Genomic DNA, 17,416 nt, shown 5'->3' on the forward strand with positions numbered 1-17,416 from the left:
GCAAAGATGGATTTAAAAGTATAAGGATTTTATTAGGGAAATGGGCTATGAGAGAAAATGTGGAAGGAGCTGGGGAACTGTCAGATCTCAATACATATCTAACCCTGAGGGAACATGAGTGGAAGCAGAGCAGGACGAAGCATCCTGGTCTACTGTGCAAAGCTGGCACGGGCTCCTCAGGCCAAAGTAGGCCGTCGGAGGAGGCCCACCTTAGCATTCCTGCTGTGCTCTGTTGCTGGCTAGGAGCCACCTGTGGAAGGTATGGCCTTGGCAGAGATATGGCGATAGATTTCAGAGTAGTCACTGGGGTCCTTGTGGTCGGAGGTCACGTTCCCATGGCTGCCACAGGAGGCTATTCCAGGAGTGTGGGCGAGCCATGGTGGTGGCTTCGACTAGCACTGGCAGTGTAGACACTGGGCAATAGCTGGGTTCAGGATGGGTTCGGGAGGTAGAGCTCCATCTGTGAATCTCCCTATGGGGAGCTGATTGGTATGAAATTTTACCCCAGGGCTTCCTGCTTTAATAGACCCAATAATTGTTTGGTAATGGCCATGCCCTAGATGTGGGGCAGCACATGCTGCCATATGTGTAGAGCTAGAAAGATCCGGCTTGGAGTCCCATCTCTATACAATGTGACTTGGACAAATGACTTTACCTCCTTTAGCCTCGTTTCCCTCACTTTCACAGGGACTCCTTACCTCGCTGAGCTCCTGTGAGGTTTCTAAATACATGTGCAGTGCCAGCGCAACACCTGATGCACAGTGGGAATCCCATAAATGATAGCACTCAGAGATTCCCACCCAAGTATAATGGCCCAGACAGCCCTGGAATCTTCGTTTCCTCCCAGTGAGACAGGACAACATCACCCAACTCATAGACTTGAATGAAATGCATGGTTATATTACTTTGTAAATTATCAAGAATTATCCAGATGCATGGTAATTTCATAATACTGTAGGCCAGCTACATTATGTCTTAAGAGCTAGAGTAAGGCAGCATGAATAAAACATGACATTCTAGCCGGGGGAGACAGATAATACACAAATATGTAAAAACCTAAAGTGGATCACACAGTAATGAATGCTATGGAGAAAAGTGGAGCAGGGAAAGGGAATAGGGGATGTCAGCATGGACTGAGGATTGCATTTTCAAACATGGTGACGTTTGAGCACAGTCATGAAGAGATAGGAAAAAAGCTATACAAGTACCTGGGGGAGAGCGTTCCAGACAGCTGGTTCTGCAAGCTCAGGGGCCCCCAGGCAGGAGCACGTTGCTTTATTTGGGGAGCAGCCAGATTGTTGTGGCCCGGCGTAGTGGGAGGGAGAAGGTGATGGGAGATGGGGTCGGAGGGATACCTGGGGCCGGGACAGGACACATCATGTAGGGTCTCAGAAGCCACTGTATAGACTTTGTCTGCAAAGTGCGAGGCGACTGGTGTGTTTTAAGCAGTGGAGTGATATTTAACTCGTGTTTCAAAAGGGTTGCCGTGGCCACTGTGTTGAAAATAGATTATCAGGGGGGTAAGGGCTGAAGCCAGGAGTCTAGTTAGGTGGGATCTGCAGCAGGGATCAGCAGGGAAGGTTTGCGGCTTGGACTACAGTGAGACCTGTGAAGGTGCAAGAAGCGGCTGGATTCTGATTTTGCTATTTGGAAGTCGATGGGGGAGAAAGATGAGTCGAGGTTTTTGGCCTGAGCAACTGGAGAGATGGAGTTGCCACTTATTAAGATGGAAAGATCGAGAAAGGAGGAGCAGGTTTAGACCTGCTACAGGCTAGAAGGGCGGGAGTTTGCTTTTAAACATGCCTGTTGGGAGTCGAGCAGAGATATTGAGTAGTTCTCGGGAGAGGTATGAGTGAGAGATACGCATTTGGGAGTTGACAGCAGGTGAATGCTGTTTAAGTCATCAGACCGGAGGAGAACCTCAGGGTGGAGAACAGCTACTGTGGTTGGAGAGGAGCTAGGGCCTGAGAACCTGGGGCAGGAGACGAGCGATGGAGGGAGACCGAGAAGGGAAGGGGGCAGCAGGGAAGCTCGGAGTCCGAGAAGCCAAATGAAGAAAGAGTTTCAAGGAGGAGGGACTACTAAGTTGGATCAAATGCTGCAGATAAGTGAAATAAGATGACGGCTGAGAACTGACCGTCAGATTTAGCAGTATAAGAGTCAGTTGGTGACTTTGACAAGAATAATAGACAAGATTTTTCGAAAAATAAAAGTATCTGTCAAGAAACGTTTAGAAGTTTAGAAAATTGTTTTATATCCTTCCCATTTCACAGTGTTGGAGGGTGAATTGTTAAGCAGCCCTTTGAATAGGGAGTAAATGTGGGCTCTGCACTAGTCGGCTTATTGCACACCTCCTGTGGAATTGCTAGGATTCTGAGAAAGTTGTTTGCCTAAGTCGTTTCTACTAGAGTTTCTGGCAAAGAGAAGGAGAGCAGACTGTTGTTGACAGGATGCTGGCCTGGGGCTGCCCCACACCTCTGCAAGAGGCTCCACTGCTATGATCTTAGGTCCGCAGGCACAGCAGTTTGCAAGTCAGCTTTCCCAAACCAACTTGGCAGGGCGGGCGGCAAGGTCTTGGCAGCCAGCCCCCTGCTGCTGCTTTATCATACGGTAGGTGGTGCTCTTCTGCTAAAGCTCGAATAAAATCAGGCCACCAGCAAGGTTCTGGGGAAACATAATCCCAAAGATGCCTAGAGACCACCCTCCTCCACGTTGGAAATAGTTGCGTTTCAGGGTCAGGCAAGTGCGTTGCTCTATAGACTCCCCGGTGCCTGGGCAAGTGCTGCTTGTAAGTAAAGGTGGATTTTTCCCCCCATGTATGTAGCGCCTGAGGGAAGAAATGGAGGAAATCACACAGCAGCAGTTGGTACATGACAAGTACTGCAAAGATCTCATGGGCTTCGGAACGAAACCTCGTCACATCACCCCCTTCACCAGTTTCCAGGCCGTACAGCCCCAGCAGTCGAATGCCTTGGTGGGACTGCTGGGGTACAGCTCTCACCAAGGCCTGATGGCATTTGGGGCTTCCCCCAGCCCAGCTAAGTCCACCCTAGTGGAGAGTCGGTGTTGCAGAGACTTGATGGAGGAGAAATTTGATCAGGTAGGTTCCAGGAGGCCCGCTCCCTCTCTCCCAAGCTTCACACCTCCTTTGTCTTCGCCAACCCCATATCCTTCCTCTCTCAGGTGTGCCAGTGGGTGCTGAAATGCAGGAATAGCAAGAACTCGCTGATCCAAATGACAATCCTTAATTTGTTACCCCGCTTGGCTGCATTTCGACCTTCCGCCTTCACAGGTGAGGATGTTCATGGACGACGTCATTACCCAGTTAAGAGTAATTAAACGGAAGTGGTTGCAAAAAGCCACGTCTGCATCTCATTTGAAGCAACACCAACCAGGGGCTAGTCTCTGGTTTCTTTGCCTCACGCCCAGTTTCTGTGGTATCCAGTTCAGGTTTTCCACGGATGTCTCAGGCAGTCCTACAGCCAAGCGAGTACTCGTGTAAGAATGAACTAAAAAGTTCATGAGTGGACTGAAAAGAGACCAAAGGAAGGGCATCTTCATTTTAGATTCTGCAGGGGCTCTCTGCGGGCCAGGGAGGATTTGGTGGCTGTCCTACTTTTCCCCCGAGGTCACCGAAATATCTTACCGCTTATAGGAAAGAAGGGCTGGATGTTTCAGAGGCAGGTTTCATGGCTGACAGACTGTGGGTTCCCATGTTCCTGCCCCGTTCTCACTGGGCAATGGGAATTCCTGGCCCCCGTAGGTGGCCCAGTTCAGATACTGGCTTCTCTCTGAGGCCTTCCTCGGTTACTCCAGCCAGAGGCATCCCTTTTCACTTCCATCTGAGCCCCAGCTGTGGAAAGTCTTGAGCGTCAGACTTGGGTTGAACAAATCCTGCCTCTGTCCGTAGCTGATGTTCTGAACAGGTTATTTGACCCTCCCCGACTTGTAAAATTAGAATGACAATCCCTGCATCACAAGGTGAATTGTATTAATGCCAAGCACCTACTCTCAGTACCTGGGACAGAGTCAGTCCCAGGAAAGGGAAACCACTATTACATCATCAGTGCCTCTCGCTACTTCAAATCCATTTCAGAAATAAGGTAAAGGTGAAGATTACAGTAATACTCTAGTCACTTGTTCACATTTATTGTCCTTGTTTCTTGTCCATAGTCGCCGAGTGTAGAGGCCCCCGTCCCCGACATCTCTTTGTTCTTCGCTGCGGTGCGTGTTGCATCGCCTGTGATTAATAAGCATTCAGGACCAAATAAGAGCCAGGAGCGTAAGTGGAAGGCCAGCCTGACCCTCAGCAGATGCCATTCCCTAGCACAGACTCATTTCACGCCACCCGTGAAGCAGGAGAAACATGTAGCTGTCGAGCTGTTAAATGTGCTGTGTGTGAGAATAGAACGTGTTGAGTAAGCATGAGACAATTAGCCACATAAAATTACTGAACAAGAGAGAAATGACATAATGAAAATCACCCATAGTTTTTCAGCATTCCATTCTTCCCACCTGGTACCCAGCAGCTTTTCTCTTTTTTAATGACCAAACATACTCCTGTTCAGTAGAGCTTTAAATGATCTTGGGTTGAAAGTCTGTGGTTCAAAAAAAAAGTAATAACTTGGCGAAATTTGATCAAAGTCTGGCACGTTGGGGAAGCAGTTACCCTAGTAAGTTCAAAAGGCTGCCTAGCAGCAGGATACAAAGGCTCGGAGGGCCCCTTGCTTTATTCTTTTGATGTAGGTTTTTGTTGTTTTATCAAATAATGTACAAAAATATGCCATTGACATTCAGCCTGGACAGCTTCCATATATATGTGCCTCAACAGGAAAGTGCCATTTGTTTAAAGCACGCAGTTCAGAAGTCAGTCCTCAAATTTCCTGATGACATATGTTTCAAGAATATCAGAAATACCCTACGATGGGGCTTGAATTTCTAACAGTGTCAGATTCCTATTCTCTTAGGATGCTAAATCCAGAAAAGGAAATTGTCCTCTTGACTTAAGCTCACTTCCTGCTGAAATGCAAAGGCCTAGTTTTCCTCATCAGCACACTCTGATTTTAGGATTGTTTCACCCTGGTCTTCTGACTGTGTTCAAGCCCCAGCATGCCTCATTGTCATTTGACCACAAGAGCTGTGAGAGAAGACATTTCTCACTAGAATGAATGCAGTGATGTATCCGTGCTATTGAGTCTAGTTTACTGTCTCCCAAACCATGGTTCGGTAGCCCTGAACACCCCTAACTTTCTAGTGGGTGTGTGGTCTTTCTTTCTCTGCCATTATGTGCTTCTGGTGCATAGACTTGGGGCCAGCAAGAGGAAAGAGAAGAGATATAAGAAGAAGCAAGAATCAAGAAATTTCAGCCTTCAGAGGAGTAATAACACTTTAGCTTAAATTGCCAAGAATTGCCTACTCGTGCACATTGGCTTATGTAAACTTAATGAAAATACACATGTGGCTTTCCAAATTACAGACTAAATCTTGTTCTGTTAAATATAACTATAACAGAAATCTCTAGGTAATAGTGATTTCCAAGCCTAACTTGAATGGAATGGCCTGTTTATTACAAACAGTATTCAATATTACTTTAAATTTCAATATAATATAAAGTAATTTAGGTGATCCTCTCTTTGTTTTTAAACAAGATTTAACATATATTTCTTAAAACGGGAGCATGTAATCTTTCCCTCAAATTATAACACTTATGGGGATAATTATGTGATATGGTTTTGGAGACCCTTTAAGTTTTTTTTAGTTAAACAGAAAAAAAAAATCTTATATTTTTAATATTTCCAAAAAATGTATATGAGGAGTGATTATCAAGCATAAAACTTCAATTAGTACATCCTCTAAATTCTTAACATTTTCCAACAGGCTTTCTTAATTTATTCTTAAATTGTTTTGTAGGAACTCTGACCTTTGGTAGATAGACCAGCCCTGACCTTGGGCCATACACTCTGTCTTTTCTGTGCTCAGATACCCAGTACCTCCAGGATACCATGAACCATGTCCTGAGCTGTGTCAAGAAGGAGAAGGAACGTACAGCAGCCTTCCAAGCTCTGGGGCTACTTTCTGTGGCTGTGAGGTCTGAATTTAAGGTCTATTTACCTCGTGTGCTGGACATCATCCGAGCAGCCCTGCCCCCTAAGGACTTTGCTCATAAGTAAGCATCTCTGTTATGATTTCACTTCCACCCCATTTGGTTGGAGAGGAAGGATGCTCCATCCCAGTTTCCATGGAGCTTAAGCCCATTCTCTGCCTCATTAACCTCCAGGGCATAGCAAATCCTGTAAAGAACAGCCCTTCTTCAGTTGAGCTCCAACCTTTTTCAAAAGAAATGAGATAGATGTAAATATTTTGGGTCTGTTGAATACCCCGTGAATGTGTTAGATGCCAGTGCTGCTTCCGTGTTATTATTTACTGGGAGTATCCTAGTTTTGCTCTTTGCTCTGGCTTCAAAGGTCTTATTTTGATACAAGACCTAGAGAGAGGACTTCTAGACTGGAACTTAGGGGACCTAACAGTCACCTTTTTCCTTATCACTGAAGTTGGATACGTTATTCCACCTGTTGAAACTTCCCAATGAATAAAACATGAGGAAAACCTTCAGCATCCTGCAAGATGGAGAGGTCAGGGTGTCTTCTCTAAGCCAGGGGGTCGGTGTTAATTAGAATCACGTCTGTATTTTCCTGTTTTAGTAGCAAAGATTGCTCTGGTGAATTAACAAGCCTCACCCATTCCAAAGCCCAGCATTCTTATCATAGGGAGAAGAATTTCTTTCCATATGATGGTGGTGCCCTGTACCCAATCCCTCATATACACATTATTCAATTGCTTCCTGAATAGGTACCTTGGCCAGCACTGCATAAGCCCATCTGGTGCCTTTTGTGTGAATTGGGAAAAGGGGCCCCTTCCTTGAGACACTTTACTGCCATCTGCTGGATTGGTGTTTTAAACACTGGATACACATTGACGTGACTCTAGCTTGATGGGCCCCCTAGAATTGGGCAGTAGAGAACCTGCACACCCACATGTATGACCCTGCCTGGGTACCCGGTCCTCCTTGCCCCAAGGCGGTTTTGAGGTGGGGCAATACAGAAGGCTTTTATGACTAAACTAGCCACTCTTTGGTTCTCTGCAGGAGACAGAAGGCAATGCAGGTGGATGCCACAGTATTCACCTGCATCAGCATGCTGGCGCGAGCAATGGGGCCAGGCATCCAGCAGGACATCAAGGAGCTGCTAGAGCCTATGCTGGCCGTGGGACTGAGGTGGGTGCCAGAAACCTGAGCTTTCTCCATTGCGGGTGGTGTGAGGCTTGAGCCACAATACTGGGGCTGTGTTGAAAGAGCAAGGCATGGTTGTTTGCACATTAAATTGGATAGGCAGGATAGCGCACACTAAACACAGGGGCTGTTTCTAACCCTAGTTCCATCATAGCTAGCTATGTGATCTTGCGTAAGTTACTTTACCTCTCTGAGCCTCAGTTTTCTCACCTGAAAAGTGGGTACAATGGCAGTTCCTATTATCTAGGGTTGCCTTAGGGATTAAATGAAAGAATTCATGAAATAGCTACTCTTAGCATAGTGCCTTGCATATCAGAAGTGCCCAATTAATGTTTACAGCTGTCGTTTATATGATTACTAGGCAAATTGCTTAAGCTTCCTATACTTTGGTTTTCTTCATCTATAAAATAAGGACAATGCTCTCAGTCTGCTTCCCAGATTATTTATTGAGACTTGGTCTTCTGCAGTGGCCGAATTATATTAAGCAAGTTCTCCCATGGCAAAAACCAGAAACTTATAAGTTGTTTCGAAATCTGTGAGCAGGCCAAGAGTTGGGGATATTTATTCTATTTTATAATATTCTTTCTACTTTAAAAATCAAGCAGCGATGGGACCCAATCCCCTTGCTGGACAAGTGGGACTTTTTTCTCAAGTACAGACCGAATGTCATATCTAGCCCCGTATGTGACTGGTTTCCTCCCCCTCAGCCCCGCCCTCACAGCTGTGCTCTACGACCTGAGCCGTCAGATTCCGCAGCTGAAGAAGGACATCCAGGATGGGCTACTGAAGATGCTGTCCCTTGTCCTTATGCACAAACCCCTTCGGCACCCAGGCATGCCCAAGGGCCTGGCCCACCAGCTGGCTTCCCCTGGCCTCACAACTCTCCCTGAAGCCAGCGATGTGGGCAGCATTACCCTTGCCCTCCGAACTCTTGGCAGCTTTGAATTTGAAGGTAGGAAATTGCAGTGGGAAGATAGTGAGTGATGCTGGGAACCTCAAGAAAGGAATGAGGGTGCCTAGAATTTCTGGATCTTGCTAGGGGTCCTGGATACAGAGTAGCTGACTCTGTAGCAGCTCATGCTTCCTAGATTCTTTCCTTATATTGTTAATTCCTACTGCTTGTTTCTTTGTCCAGTACCGAGTTTGGGGGCAGATGGTATTCAGGAAAAGTATGCATTGGTCCAAGAAACTAATGCTTCAGAGATGGAAAAGTCACAGATGGATCCCACTCCCCACCTCCATGTAGCCAGTATGGTATTTAATGCTTTAAAATACATAAGCATGAGCCTTGGGGCATTCGTGTTCCTATGGCGGTGTGATTTCCCAGAGTGCTGTACTATGTAGTTCAGTTTGGAGTTCCAAGTTGCAGATAAACCTCCATTAATGCCCTAGAGAGAGATTATTTCAGGAGAGAAAAGTGGATACTTTTGAAATTTAAGATCGTTTAAGTGTTATTAAGACTATAGGGAAACAAGCAAGTACAAAAGCCTCAACATGCGGCCTGAATACGTACAGCCGTCTGTGGTTTCCCTGTGACAGTTCCTTCACTTACGCTGATTAACACTCCAGATAATTTATTTGTAATGAATAGAAAGTAGCTATATTTAAACCTAGCCTCCTTCAGACTCTCTTTTTGGTATTTAAATCTGGGAACTAAACGAAACAAATTAAATTTGATCACGAATCGTTTTACTTTCTGGGAATATAAAAGATTGAGTCAGAATAAAACCAAATGATTATTATTTGAAGAGAATAAAGGAAGGATTAGGATGGAGGGAATGCTTTTTCTCTGTCTCCCCACCTCCCTTCCGCCTTTCTAATGACCGGAAGCTCATTTGTTAAGAAGAGTTCTGGGTCGGTACCTTGCTGATCAATACCTTGTTGAAAATTGAATGAGTAGCCATAAAATGAAAAATACAGCTAGCAGTTTGCAGACCTGCCGTCAGAAGCAGCAGTGTTGTATTCTGTTTTCTCTCTGCCTTTGTGTCCAGGACACTCTCTGACCCAGTTCGTCCGTCACTGTGCGGATCACTTCCTGAACAGTGAACACAAGGAGATCCGCATGGAAGCCGCCCGTACCTGCTCTCGCCTGCTCACGCCCTCCGTTCACCTCATCAGTGGCCACGCGCATGTGGTTAGCCAGACTGCAGTGCAAGTGGTGGCAGATGTGCTCAGCAAACTGCTCGTGGTTGGGATAACAGATCCCGGTAAAGTTTGTAAGACAGAAGCAGTCTAGGAAAGTGTACTGGTTTAGGGCCCTTTCGTTACGTGGCCTCTCTAGAGACCTTCAGCCTCAACCAGCTGACATTCAGCTCTCTCTGCCAAGGCATTAGGCTTAGATGCTCCAGCCTATCGGTGTAAGATAATCTGTCTTTAATTCTATTATCTTTGCCCCTATGACTAGAGAAAAGAATGACAGGTTAGATGAGAAAAGGTATCAGGAATCCTCTCTCCAGGCTGAGGGCAGTGGAAGTGAACCCTGGGAAGACTGGAGGGATGAGTGCTCTGAAGAGATGTTCAAAGGCTCCATTCCCCTTGCAGACCCTGACATCCGCTACTGTGTCTTGGCATCCTTGGATGAGCGCTTCGATGCACATCTGGCCCAGGCAGAGAATTTGCAGGCCCTGTTTGTAGCTTTGAATGACCAGGTGTTTGAGATCCGGGAGCTGGCCATCTGCACTGTGGGTCGGCTCAGTAGCATGAACCCAGCCTTCGTCATGCCTTTCCTACGCAAGATGCTCATCCAGGTAATGATGTGACAGTCAGACCTAGAGGTAGTGGGGAAAGGACTTTCATCAGGACAGCTATTTGGGGAAAGAGAGTTAAAGACAAGGAAGGGGAAGAAAGATTGAGATACCCGGTAAAAGCCACATTCGGCTCCAAGAGTCCACATGTTTTCCCAGCTTTGTAATTACAATTCTAGTGTTTATCACTTCATAAGCCTGTTGTCAGTATGACTCCAGGGTGCCTCTCAGTCTCAAGCTAACCTCTCAGGCAGCTCTTTCTTTTTCCTGGCAAGTCACCAGCAATTCCATTTCTTGGCCCTCTTTACTGCAGACGGTCTTCTCAGCACCTCTCTACCCTTCCATGCTCCTGCTTTTCTTGCTAATGCCAGCCAGGTCAAGCACAAAGGCCAAGTATGAGAATGGTTCCAACGTTGTTTCTCATAGTTATTGCCCTTGGTCTGTGGTCCCTGGCTTTCATTCCTAAATAATGCGAGAAGCCAAGGTAAGCTGCTTGGACTAGAGCCTAAGGTAGATTCACATTGGCAGTGCTAGTAAATCTAGTAGGATTTTCAATTCCTGCTGAAACCTGTCCTCACCTACTCAAGTAAGTTCTCTGGCCTCCTTGTGAGCGATGCGTGGTCCAGTCCTTCCTGCCTCAAGTTATTTACACCTGCCTTTTCTAGATCTCAGTGTGTCTCACCCAGTCACTTCCTCTTCCCCCACTTCATCCTGTCCCCACCTCCCCCTCTGCTTCCTAATCCTCCCCCCACCGGTTTCTTTTAAAATAAACACTTTTTATAACATAGAACTTAAACATAGAAAATTATTAACATATATAACTTTTACCCTAGGAAACTATCATTTATTCACAATCTGTCATAAGTAAAGTGACCATAAATTATATATATCATCAGTCGACAAATGAGAAGATTATATTTATGGTGGCACTTCTGTTTTTAGCCTAATGGTTTATTTCTTTAACTACTGGCCTGTGTTAGGAGTGCCTATCATTTTAAGTCTTTTTAAAATATACCTAAGGTTTGGAGAAGGACAAGAAATCATTGCTGAGCCTGCCAGCTCAAATCATGCTAAATAAGCTTGATGTAGAAATATCTTCTAATTAGAATATCAGGAGGTTCATTCAGTTAACAGATGTTTCGAGCACCTCCTAAGTTCCAAGCATGCTGGGTCCTGGAAGCATGTCATCGGTGAACGAGCCAGCATGGCCTGTGTCCTCTCGTCTAGAAGCTTCCAGTAAGCTCTCTAGTCGTTGTGTTTTTCTGGTATTGAAGAATGTGAAGCTCCCCTGAGTGGACATACCACCCACTAAACTTAGCCTTTGAAACGACAAAATTTTAAATTCTCTTGTTTTTAAACTTTGATACAGATTTTGCACATGTTCATGTCTTGATAAGGGACATTACCTAAAAGTGCTTTGGCCTGTTCTTGGTGTCTTGATCATCGGGTATCGTTACTAGGGCGCAGCGATGCTCTCTGGCTCTGGAAGTGAATTTGGGGTACTTTGGCCCTGTGCTGCCCCAGAGAGTCATACTCTTCTCACTGGTACCCATTTCCTCCCAGTCGGCCATCTCTTCTTGCTGTTATGGGTCTGTTCGTAGTAACCCACTCCATCCCCTCTTGCTGCTGTCTGCTGTGATGGGAAGGACAGCTTGCTGAGGGGTTACAGAAAATCAGGATTCTTAAGTCACTAATTTAAGAAAAAATATAATATTAAATTGTAGACTCCCCCTCTGAGTAGCTGAGTTGACATGAGCTTTGTTTTCTCATTTTTCTCACTGTTCAGAGATTTCCTCTGACAACTCCAGCTCTTTAGAAGTGTGTCTAAATTATGTCTTGTGTCACCAGGAGTAACGTGATTTGCTGGTGTTGGAAGGATGTCAGAACAAGCATGTTATCTCCGTTTATTAAGGTCCAGGGGGAGTCTATTGATATTTTCCCTAACTATTTGGGTTTATCTAGATGTGCCTGCAACCCCTTCCAAGTATCTGTTTCTTTCATCATCATAGCTGTCTGACTGTTCCGTGATTCCTTGGTCATTATATACGGGCAGTCCTTGTGATTTGCTGTCTGGACAAAGGTTTTTCTTGCAGAGAGCCCCTCTTTCCTCATTTCTGCAAAACTCTGCTCGCAGCCGTCCCCGTTGGCTTTCTCAGTCGTCTTCGTGCTACACTGTTAAAAGCTGTGCTGGGAGAGGACAGTGGCACCTCATGGTGCTGTAACAGTAGAAGATGGGCTGGTATCAAATAGTTCTTCTTCCAGTCACTGCTGTAGCCAATACTATTCTGTGAGCTGCAAAGATGTCCTTTGCTTATAGAGGATATGGCAGCTACTTGATCCACAGTGGAGTTCTGGGTCCTTCCCCTGGTTCCTGGTCACATTCTCCCTTTGACACCCAGTGTCTCTCTAGAATTTCCTCTGCCATACTGAGCCTTTCTTCCCTGTAGATTTTGACAGAGCTGGAGCACAGCGGTATTGGAAGAATCAAAGAGCAGAGTGCCCGCATGCTGGGGCACCTGGTCTCCAATGCCCCCCGACTCATCCGCCCCTACATGGAGCCCATTCTGAAGGTAACTCACAGAGTAAGACTGAGATGCTGGCGATTTCTTCGGGTTGTCTTATGCCAGCTTGTTTGAGGCAATGGGAGTGGTTTGGTGCTCATTTCTGTACTGAGGAAAGTACGTTATTTTTTTTTTTGTCCTAGGCTCAGGGACAAGGGCCACATCAAGCACACTGAATTAAAGAATATTAAAAATCTCACCAGTTGCAGCAAAGGGCTCTTCCTATAAGAGATAAAATATGATGCTTCAAGCACATCATCAAATGTGCTTGGTAAGGAGAAGTAGGTAGATAACGGCACAAAATAGCTCCACCCAAATCAAGGAAAAGAATGAGCTTTAAAATCTGAACCTTCGTCTACAGCCATGCCACCCTGAACAAGCCCGATCCCATCTGATCTCAGAAGCTAAGCAGGGTCGGGCCTGGTTAGTACTTGGATGGGAGACCACCTAGGAAGACCAAGTGCTGTAGGCGTAAAAAATAAAAAAATAAGGGATTGTAAGCTGACAAGGTCCTTGCAATATGTGAGGTCAACCAAGAGTCGCCTTGCCTAAAAAAATAAATAATAAAATCGAAACCTTCAAATATGAATATTTTAGAGTCATATGAAGTCTTTCATAACTTGCATGAATCCGGGTAAATGATCACACAGATATAGTTTAGAGGAGGCGTTAGAAATGTTTTTAAATCATAGCACATCCCAGTCCTCTTATATGTCAGACTTGTGTGCAGTATGGAGAAAAGTTTGAGAATCCACATTCGAGAGAAATCCTGGATTTATAAAGTCTGGAAATAATTTTTCTGCGACTGAGATGGTCTCTTGGGTGAATTTTACTTATGTAAAAGAAGGATTTCTGGTAGACTCTAACCTGCATTCATTTTCTCATACCTTCTTCCCATAGGCTTTAATTTTGAAACTGAAAGATCCAGACCCTGATCCAAACCCAGGTGTGATCAATAATGTCTTGGCTACAATAGGAGAGTTAGCTCAGGTAAGGGGACAGCTGCTTTTACCGTAGGATGGAGAGACTACTGTTTAATCTCTGAAGAAGTCAAAATACTTGATGCTATAATTCCTAATCTTACCTACCTCTCCCTTTTTCATTTTGTAGGTCAGTGGCCTGGAAATGAGGAAATGGGTTGACGAGCTTTTTATCATCATCATGGACATGCTCCAGGACTCCTCTCTGTTGGCCAAAAGGCAGGTGAGTGCCTCTGCTTCCTGACAGAGCAGGACGGGCTCCATGAGGCTGGCGACCTTGTCTCTCTTAGTCACCTCAGTGTCCCCAGCCAGTCCCTGGCACACAGGAGGTACTCAGAAATATTCATTGAACGAGTAAAAAAGAAGAAAGATTTGGAACCAAAATTGGCTGTTATCCTGACCCAGAGTCACTTTGAGTAAGTAGCAGGGCTGACCAGTGCCATTTCTTGTAGACAAAAGAAAACACAGATCATCTGTCAGAGACCCAGCCCCTAAAGGTTCAAGAAAGAAAGCCTTGATCTCCAGCTGTGGAGGCCAACAGAGCTTCAGCTCACTCTCCCCTAGCCCTGGCTTCGCCTTGGTCATTGAGGTCATTGGGTGACTAGACTGAAATTAAGAACAGTTTTAATTTCCTTTTAAGTTGGACTAACCATTCACTGTGGAAGGACAATGTATTTCCTTTGAGAAAGGCAGGACTCTTTACCTTTGAGCTAGTGATTGTTGTATTGGTTTTGTGGCCTTATTTTTATGCCCCAGCTCTCAGGATTTCTGATCATGGTTAGCATCTTTATTGGAAATTTTTTTCTTATAATAGCTTCTAACCCTTTATTTCAACCATTTAACAAAGAGTTCAAACTGGCTCAACTACCCATGTGATCTTTTGTCTGTCCAGGTGGCTCTGTGGACCCTGGGACAGTTGGTAGCCAGCACTGGCTATGTGGTAGAGCCCTACAGGAAGTACCCCACTTTGCTAGAGGTACTGCTGAATTTCCTGAAGACTGAGCAGAACCAGGGTACACGGAGAGAGGTAGGGGACGTGGCACACTTGGTCTTTAAAGACTTTGCTGGGAGAATGGAGAGAGAGACAGAGAGACAGAAGTTTGTGGCATTAACATGTTCTGACTTCCTGTCCCTCTCCACTTTGTTCATGTAGCCAGTTGTTTGGGTATGAATCAGTTATCATGAAACATGAGATATGGTGGTGAATTTTCTTTTTCCCTCCCTTTTCCTACCCAGGCAATCCGTGTGTTAGGGCTTTTGGGGGCCTTGGATCCCTATAAGCACAAAGTGAACATCGGCATGATTGACCAGTCCCGGGACGCTTCTGCTGTCAGCCTGTCAGAGTCCAAGTCAAGCCAGGATTCCTGTAAGTTGGGGAAAACCATGAGTGACTTGCCAAGTGTCTGCCTCCCAGAGCCCGCACCGGCCATGCTTAGAAAGAGTCTTGGGCTGGATAACTGAAATTATAGCATATTGACTCGCTTCACAACTTTGAATGAAAAGTCAGTAGTTTCTTCTTGAAATCACAGCAGGATGCTGCTTCCCAGTGTGCCCAGAGGCCTCATGTCCGTCTGGGTTCTTCATCAAGAGTCAATAGGCTGCATCTGTACTCACTCTTTAGGGCTGATGAGAGAGATGTGACATATCACCACATCTCATTCTTCATTAGTGCTTCTCTGTTGTTTTCTATTTCCATGGCGCCCAAGGAGGAAGAAGGTAGAATTTGTTCTCCCTGTTTTAATTGATAGGGGAGTCTGAGGCAAGGCTCGGCACAGAAAAACCAGTTTAACAGTCAGAATCCAGGGCTCTTTGTCCATCATCAGTGCTCTGACCCTAGAGCCCCTCTGCCTTTGGACATACTACCTGAGAGATTGGGTAGGGTGTGGGGATGCAGGAGAATTTTCTAGACTTAACCCATTGTCCGTCAGAGAAGGCTTATTTTTGAAAGTGTGAAAGTTTGACAGTGGCTCTCTCAGCTATTCCAACAAAACGTTATTTTCCCAAAATAAGATAATTTGTTCCTAAATTCTATGGATGGGATCGTATTGCTTCCAGCGTGTTCTTCTATATATTAGAGAAGTGACGTTGTCCTGTCAAGCAGAGCCTGAGCCATGCCCCTCCGGTCTCCTCACTCAGCAGCACCAGTCTCCCAGTCTCCCAGTCTCCCCGTCTCCCAGTCTCCCAGTCTCCCCGTCTCCCCGTCTCCCCTCCTCGTTGCACTGCTAACCAGCCAGCCACCCGCCCGAGTCCTTGAGATCCTTGTTCAGGTGGCATTTGCCACTCGCTTGTCTCAATTGCCTAGGGGGACCAAGCAGCTGCTGAACAGATGTTTGCCTAATTTAATTCTCTTTACTTTCATCTGGGAGAGTGATTATTTTATACATCAGTGCAGCTACGAAGTTCTGAACTGTAATGGTAAGAAGCTGAGTTAAACAGCAATTTAGAGAAAACCCATCATGTACTATTTGAGTGGTTTAAGTAATAGAAAAGCCAAAAACTCTTTAGTCCTTGATGCTGAGAGCCTATTTATTGGTTCCTAATATATCCTTTATTCCCAATGGTGTTAGGACGTAGCAGGAAGAAAGATGTGAATGCTGATGATGGTCAAGAAATGTTTCGGTTTGTCATTCTGCCCTAGCTGACTACAGCACCAGCGAAATGCTGGTCAACATGGGGAACCTACCTCTGGATGAGTTTTACCCAGCCGTGTCCATGGTGGCCCTGATGCGCATCTTCCGAGACCAGTCCCTCTCTCACCACCACACCATGGTTGTCCAGGCCATCACCTTCATCTTCAAGTCCCTGGGCCTCAAGTGTGTGCAGTTCCTGCCCCAGGTCATGCCCACATTCCTGAACGTCATTCGTGTCTGTGACGGGGCCATCCGGGAAGTAAGTAGCTAAAACCTCAACCCTTGCTCCTCCCTGCTCCAAGCCACACCTTCACGGAAGGTCCATGTGCACCTCAGCTTCCTAATAATGCACTCTGCTGGCAGTTGAACCCGATGCCTCTCCTCCTCCCTAACTTTTAACACTTAAGTGGACAGCTTTAATCAGCCGGCCCAATTTCTCGGTTTTTCTCCTCAACATGGCTAAAGGATGAATGCCTGCAGGGAGAGACGGCATTGTTATTCTCAGCAATCTAGAGTTCATCCAGTTGTCTGGTAGGATGGCCCACAGTGTGGATTTCTGGCTGCTGCTTCATGATTAGATTCAAGTCAAATATTTTTAGCGAGACTACTCCAGAGTTGAAGTTGCATGCTTCTGACTGGATCTCATGATGTCAGCTTGTCCCATTATTGTTGGTCCTAAGGATGAGCACGTGGTTAAGTTGGTGTCTGTCAGATCTTCCCATTTTTCCTTAGTCGTGAAGTAGTGTGTGGGGTGAGACTGCGTGACTGTCGTATCCCCAGCTACCTTTTACTCAGTGATTTTAGCACTCATTGACGATCCTGGCCTGAATCAGTGATCACACTGGTTGTGAAATAATGACTTTTTAGTTCTCTCATCCTTTCTACTTTTAATAGCTGTCACTTTTCTGTGAGGAATGTTTCCCTTTCGTTCCCTTTTTCTCTGTCTTGTTCTCTCTTTTTTCTTTTTCTGAACCACTTGCAAAGTTGCAAAGTTGTTCTGTGATGACTATACCTAGACCACTGCAGACAGCAAACCTACTAGGTAAAGTTCAGGGTGGCTTTGCGGTTCCTGCTATTCGCAGGCTGTATTCCACGAGGGTGTATAGAGCACTGTTTAAAAGATACTTGAACTAATTATTTTTCCTTCTGCGATTATGTGTCCAATTTGATCTACATTTAGAGGAGGTAGTATCTTTTTTGAAAGTATATTTTC

At 45.5% G+C, this 17,416-nt stretch overlaps 1 protein-coding gene and 1 non-coding gene across 2 annotated transcripts in view; both read left to right on the forward strand.

The window, feature by feature from the left end:
* Positions 1–17,416, forward strand: part of MTOR (mechanistic target of rapamycin kinase) — a 113,608-nt gene that overhangs the window by 7,950 nt on the left and 88,242 nt on the right. The window contains exons 7-19 of the mRNA XM_023532658.1: positions 2,825–3,100; positions 3,184–3,292; positions 5,980–6,166; positions 7,145–7,273; positions 7,996–8,240; positions 9,280–9,495; positions 9,830–10,035; positions 12,480–12,602; positions 13,494–13,583; positions 13,704–13,796; positions 14,466–14,600; positions 14,810–14,939; positions 16,212–16,462. Of these exons, the coding sequence (XP_023388426.1) occupies positions 2,825–3,100; positions 3,184–3,292; positions 5,980–6,166; positions 7,145–7,273; positions 7,996–8,240; positions 9,280–9,495; positions 9,830–10,035; positions 12,480–12,602; positions 13,494–13,583; positions 13,704–13,796; positions 14,466–14,600; positions 14,810–14,939; positions 16,212–16,462 (2,190 nt within the window). The remainder of the gene's footprint in view (positions 1–2,824; positions 3,101–3,183; positions 3,293–5,979; positions 6,167–7,144; positions 7,274–7,995; positions 8,241–9,279; positions 9,496–9,829; positions 10,036–12,479; positions 12,603–13,493; positions 13,584–13,703; positions 13,797–14,465; positions 14,601–14,809; positions 14,940–16,211; positions 16,463–17,416) is intronic.
* LOC111742140 lies at positions 12,947–13,065 on the forward strand. Its single transcript, XR_002781195.1, has one exon. It is a non-coding gene; the product is annotated as a 5S ribosomal RNA (ribosomal RNA).

This window comes from Pteropus vampyrus, unplaced genomic scaffold, assembly GCF_000151845.1.
Source record: "Pteropus vampyrus isolate Shadow unplaced genomic scaffold, Pvam_2.0 Scaffold86, whole genome shotgun sequence".
Lineage (NCBI taxonomy): Eukaryota > Metazoa > Chordata > Mammalia > Chiroptera > Pteropodidae > Pteropus > Pteropus vampyrus.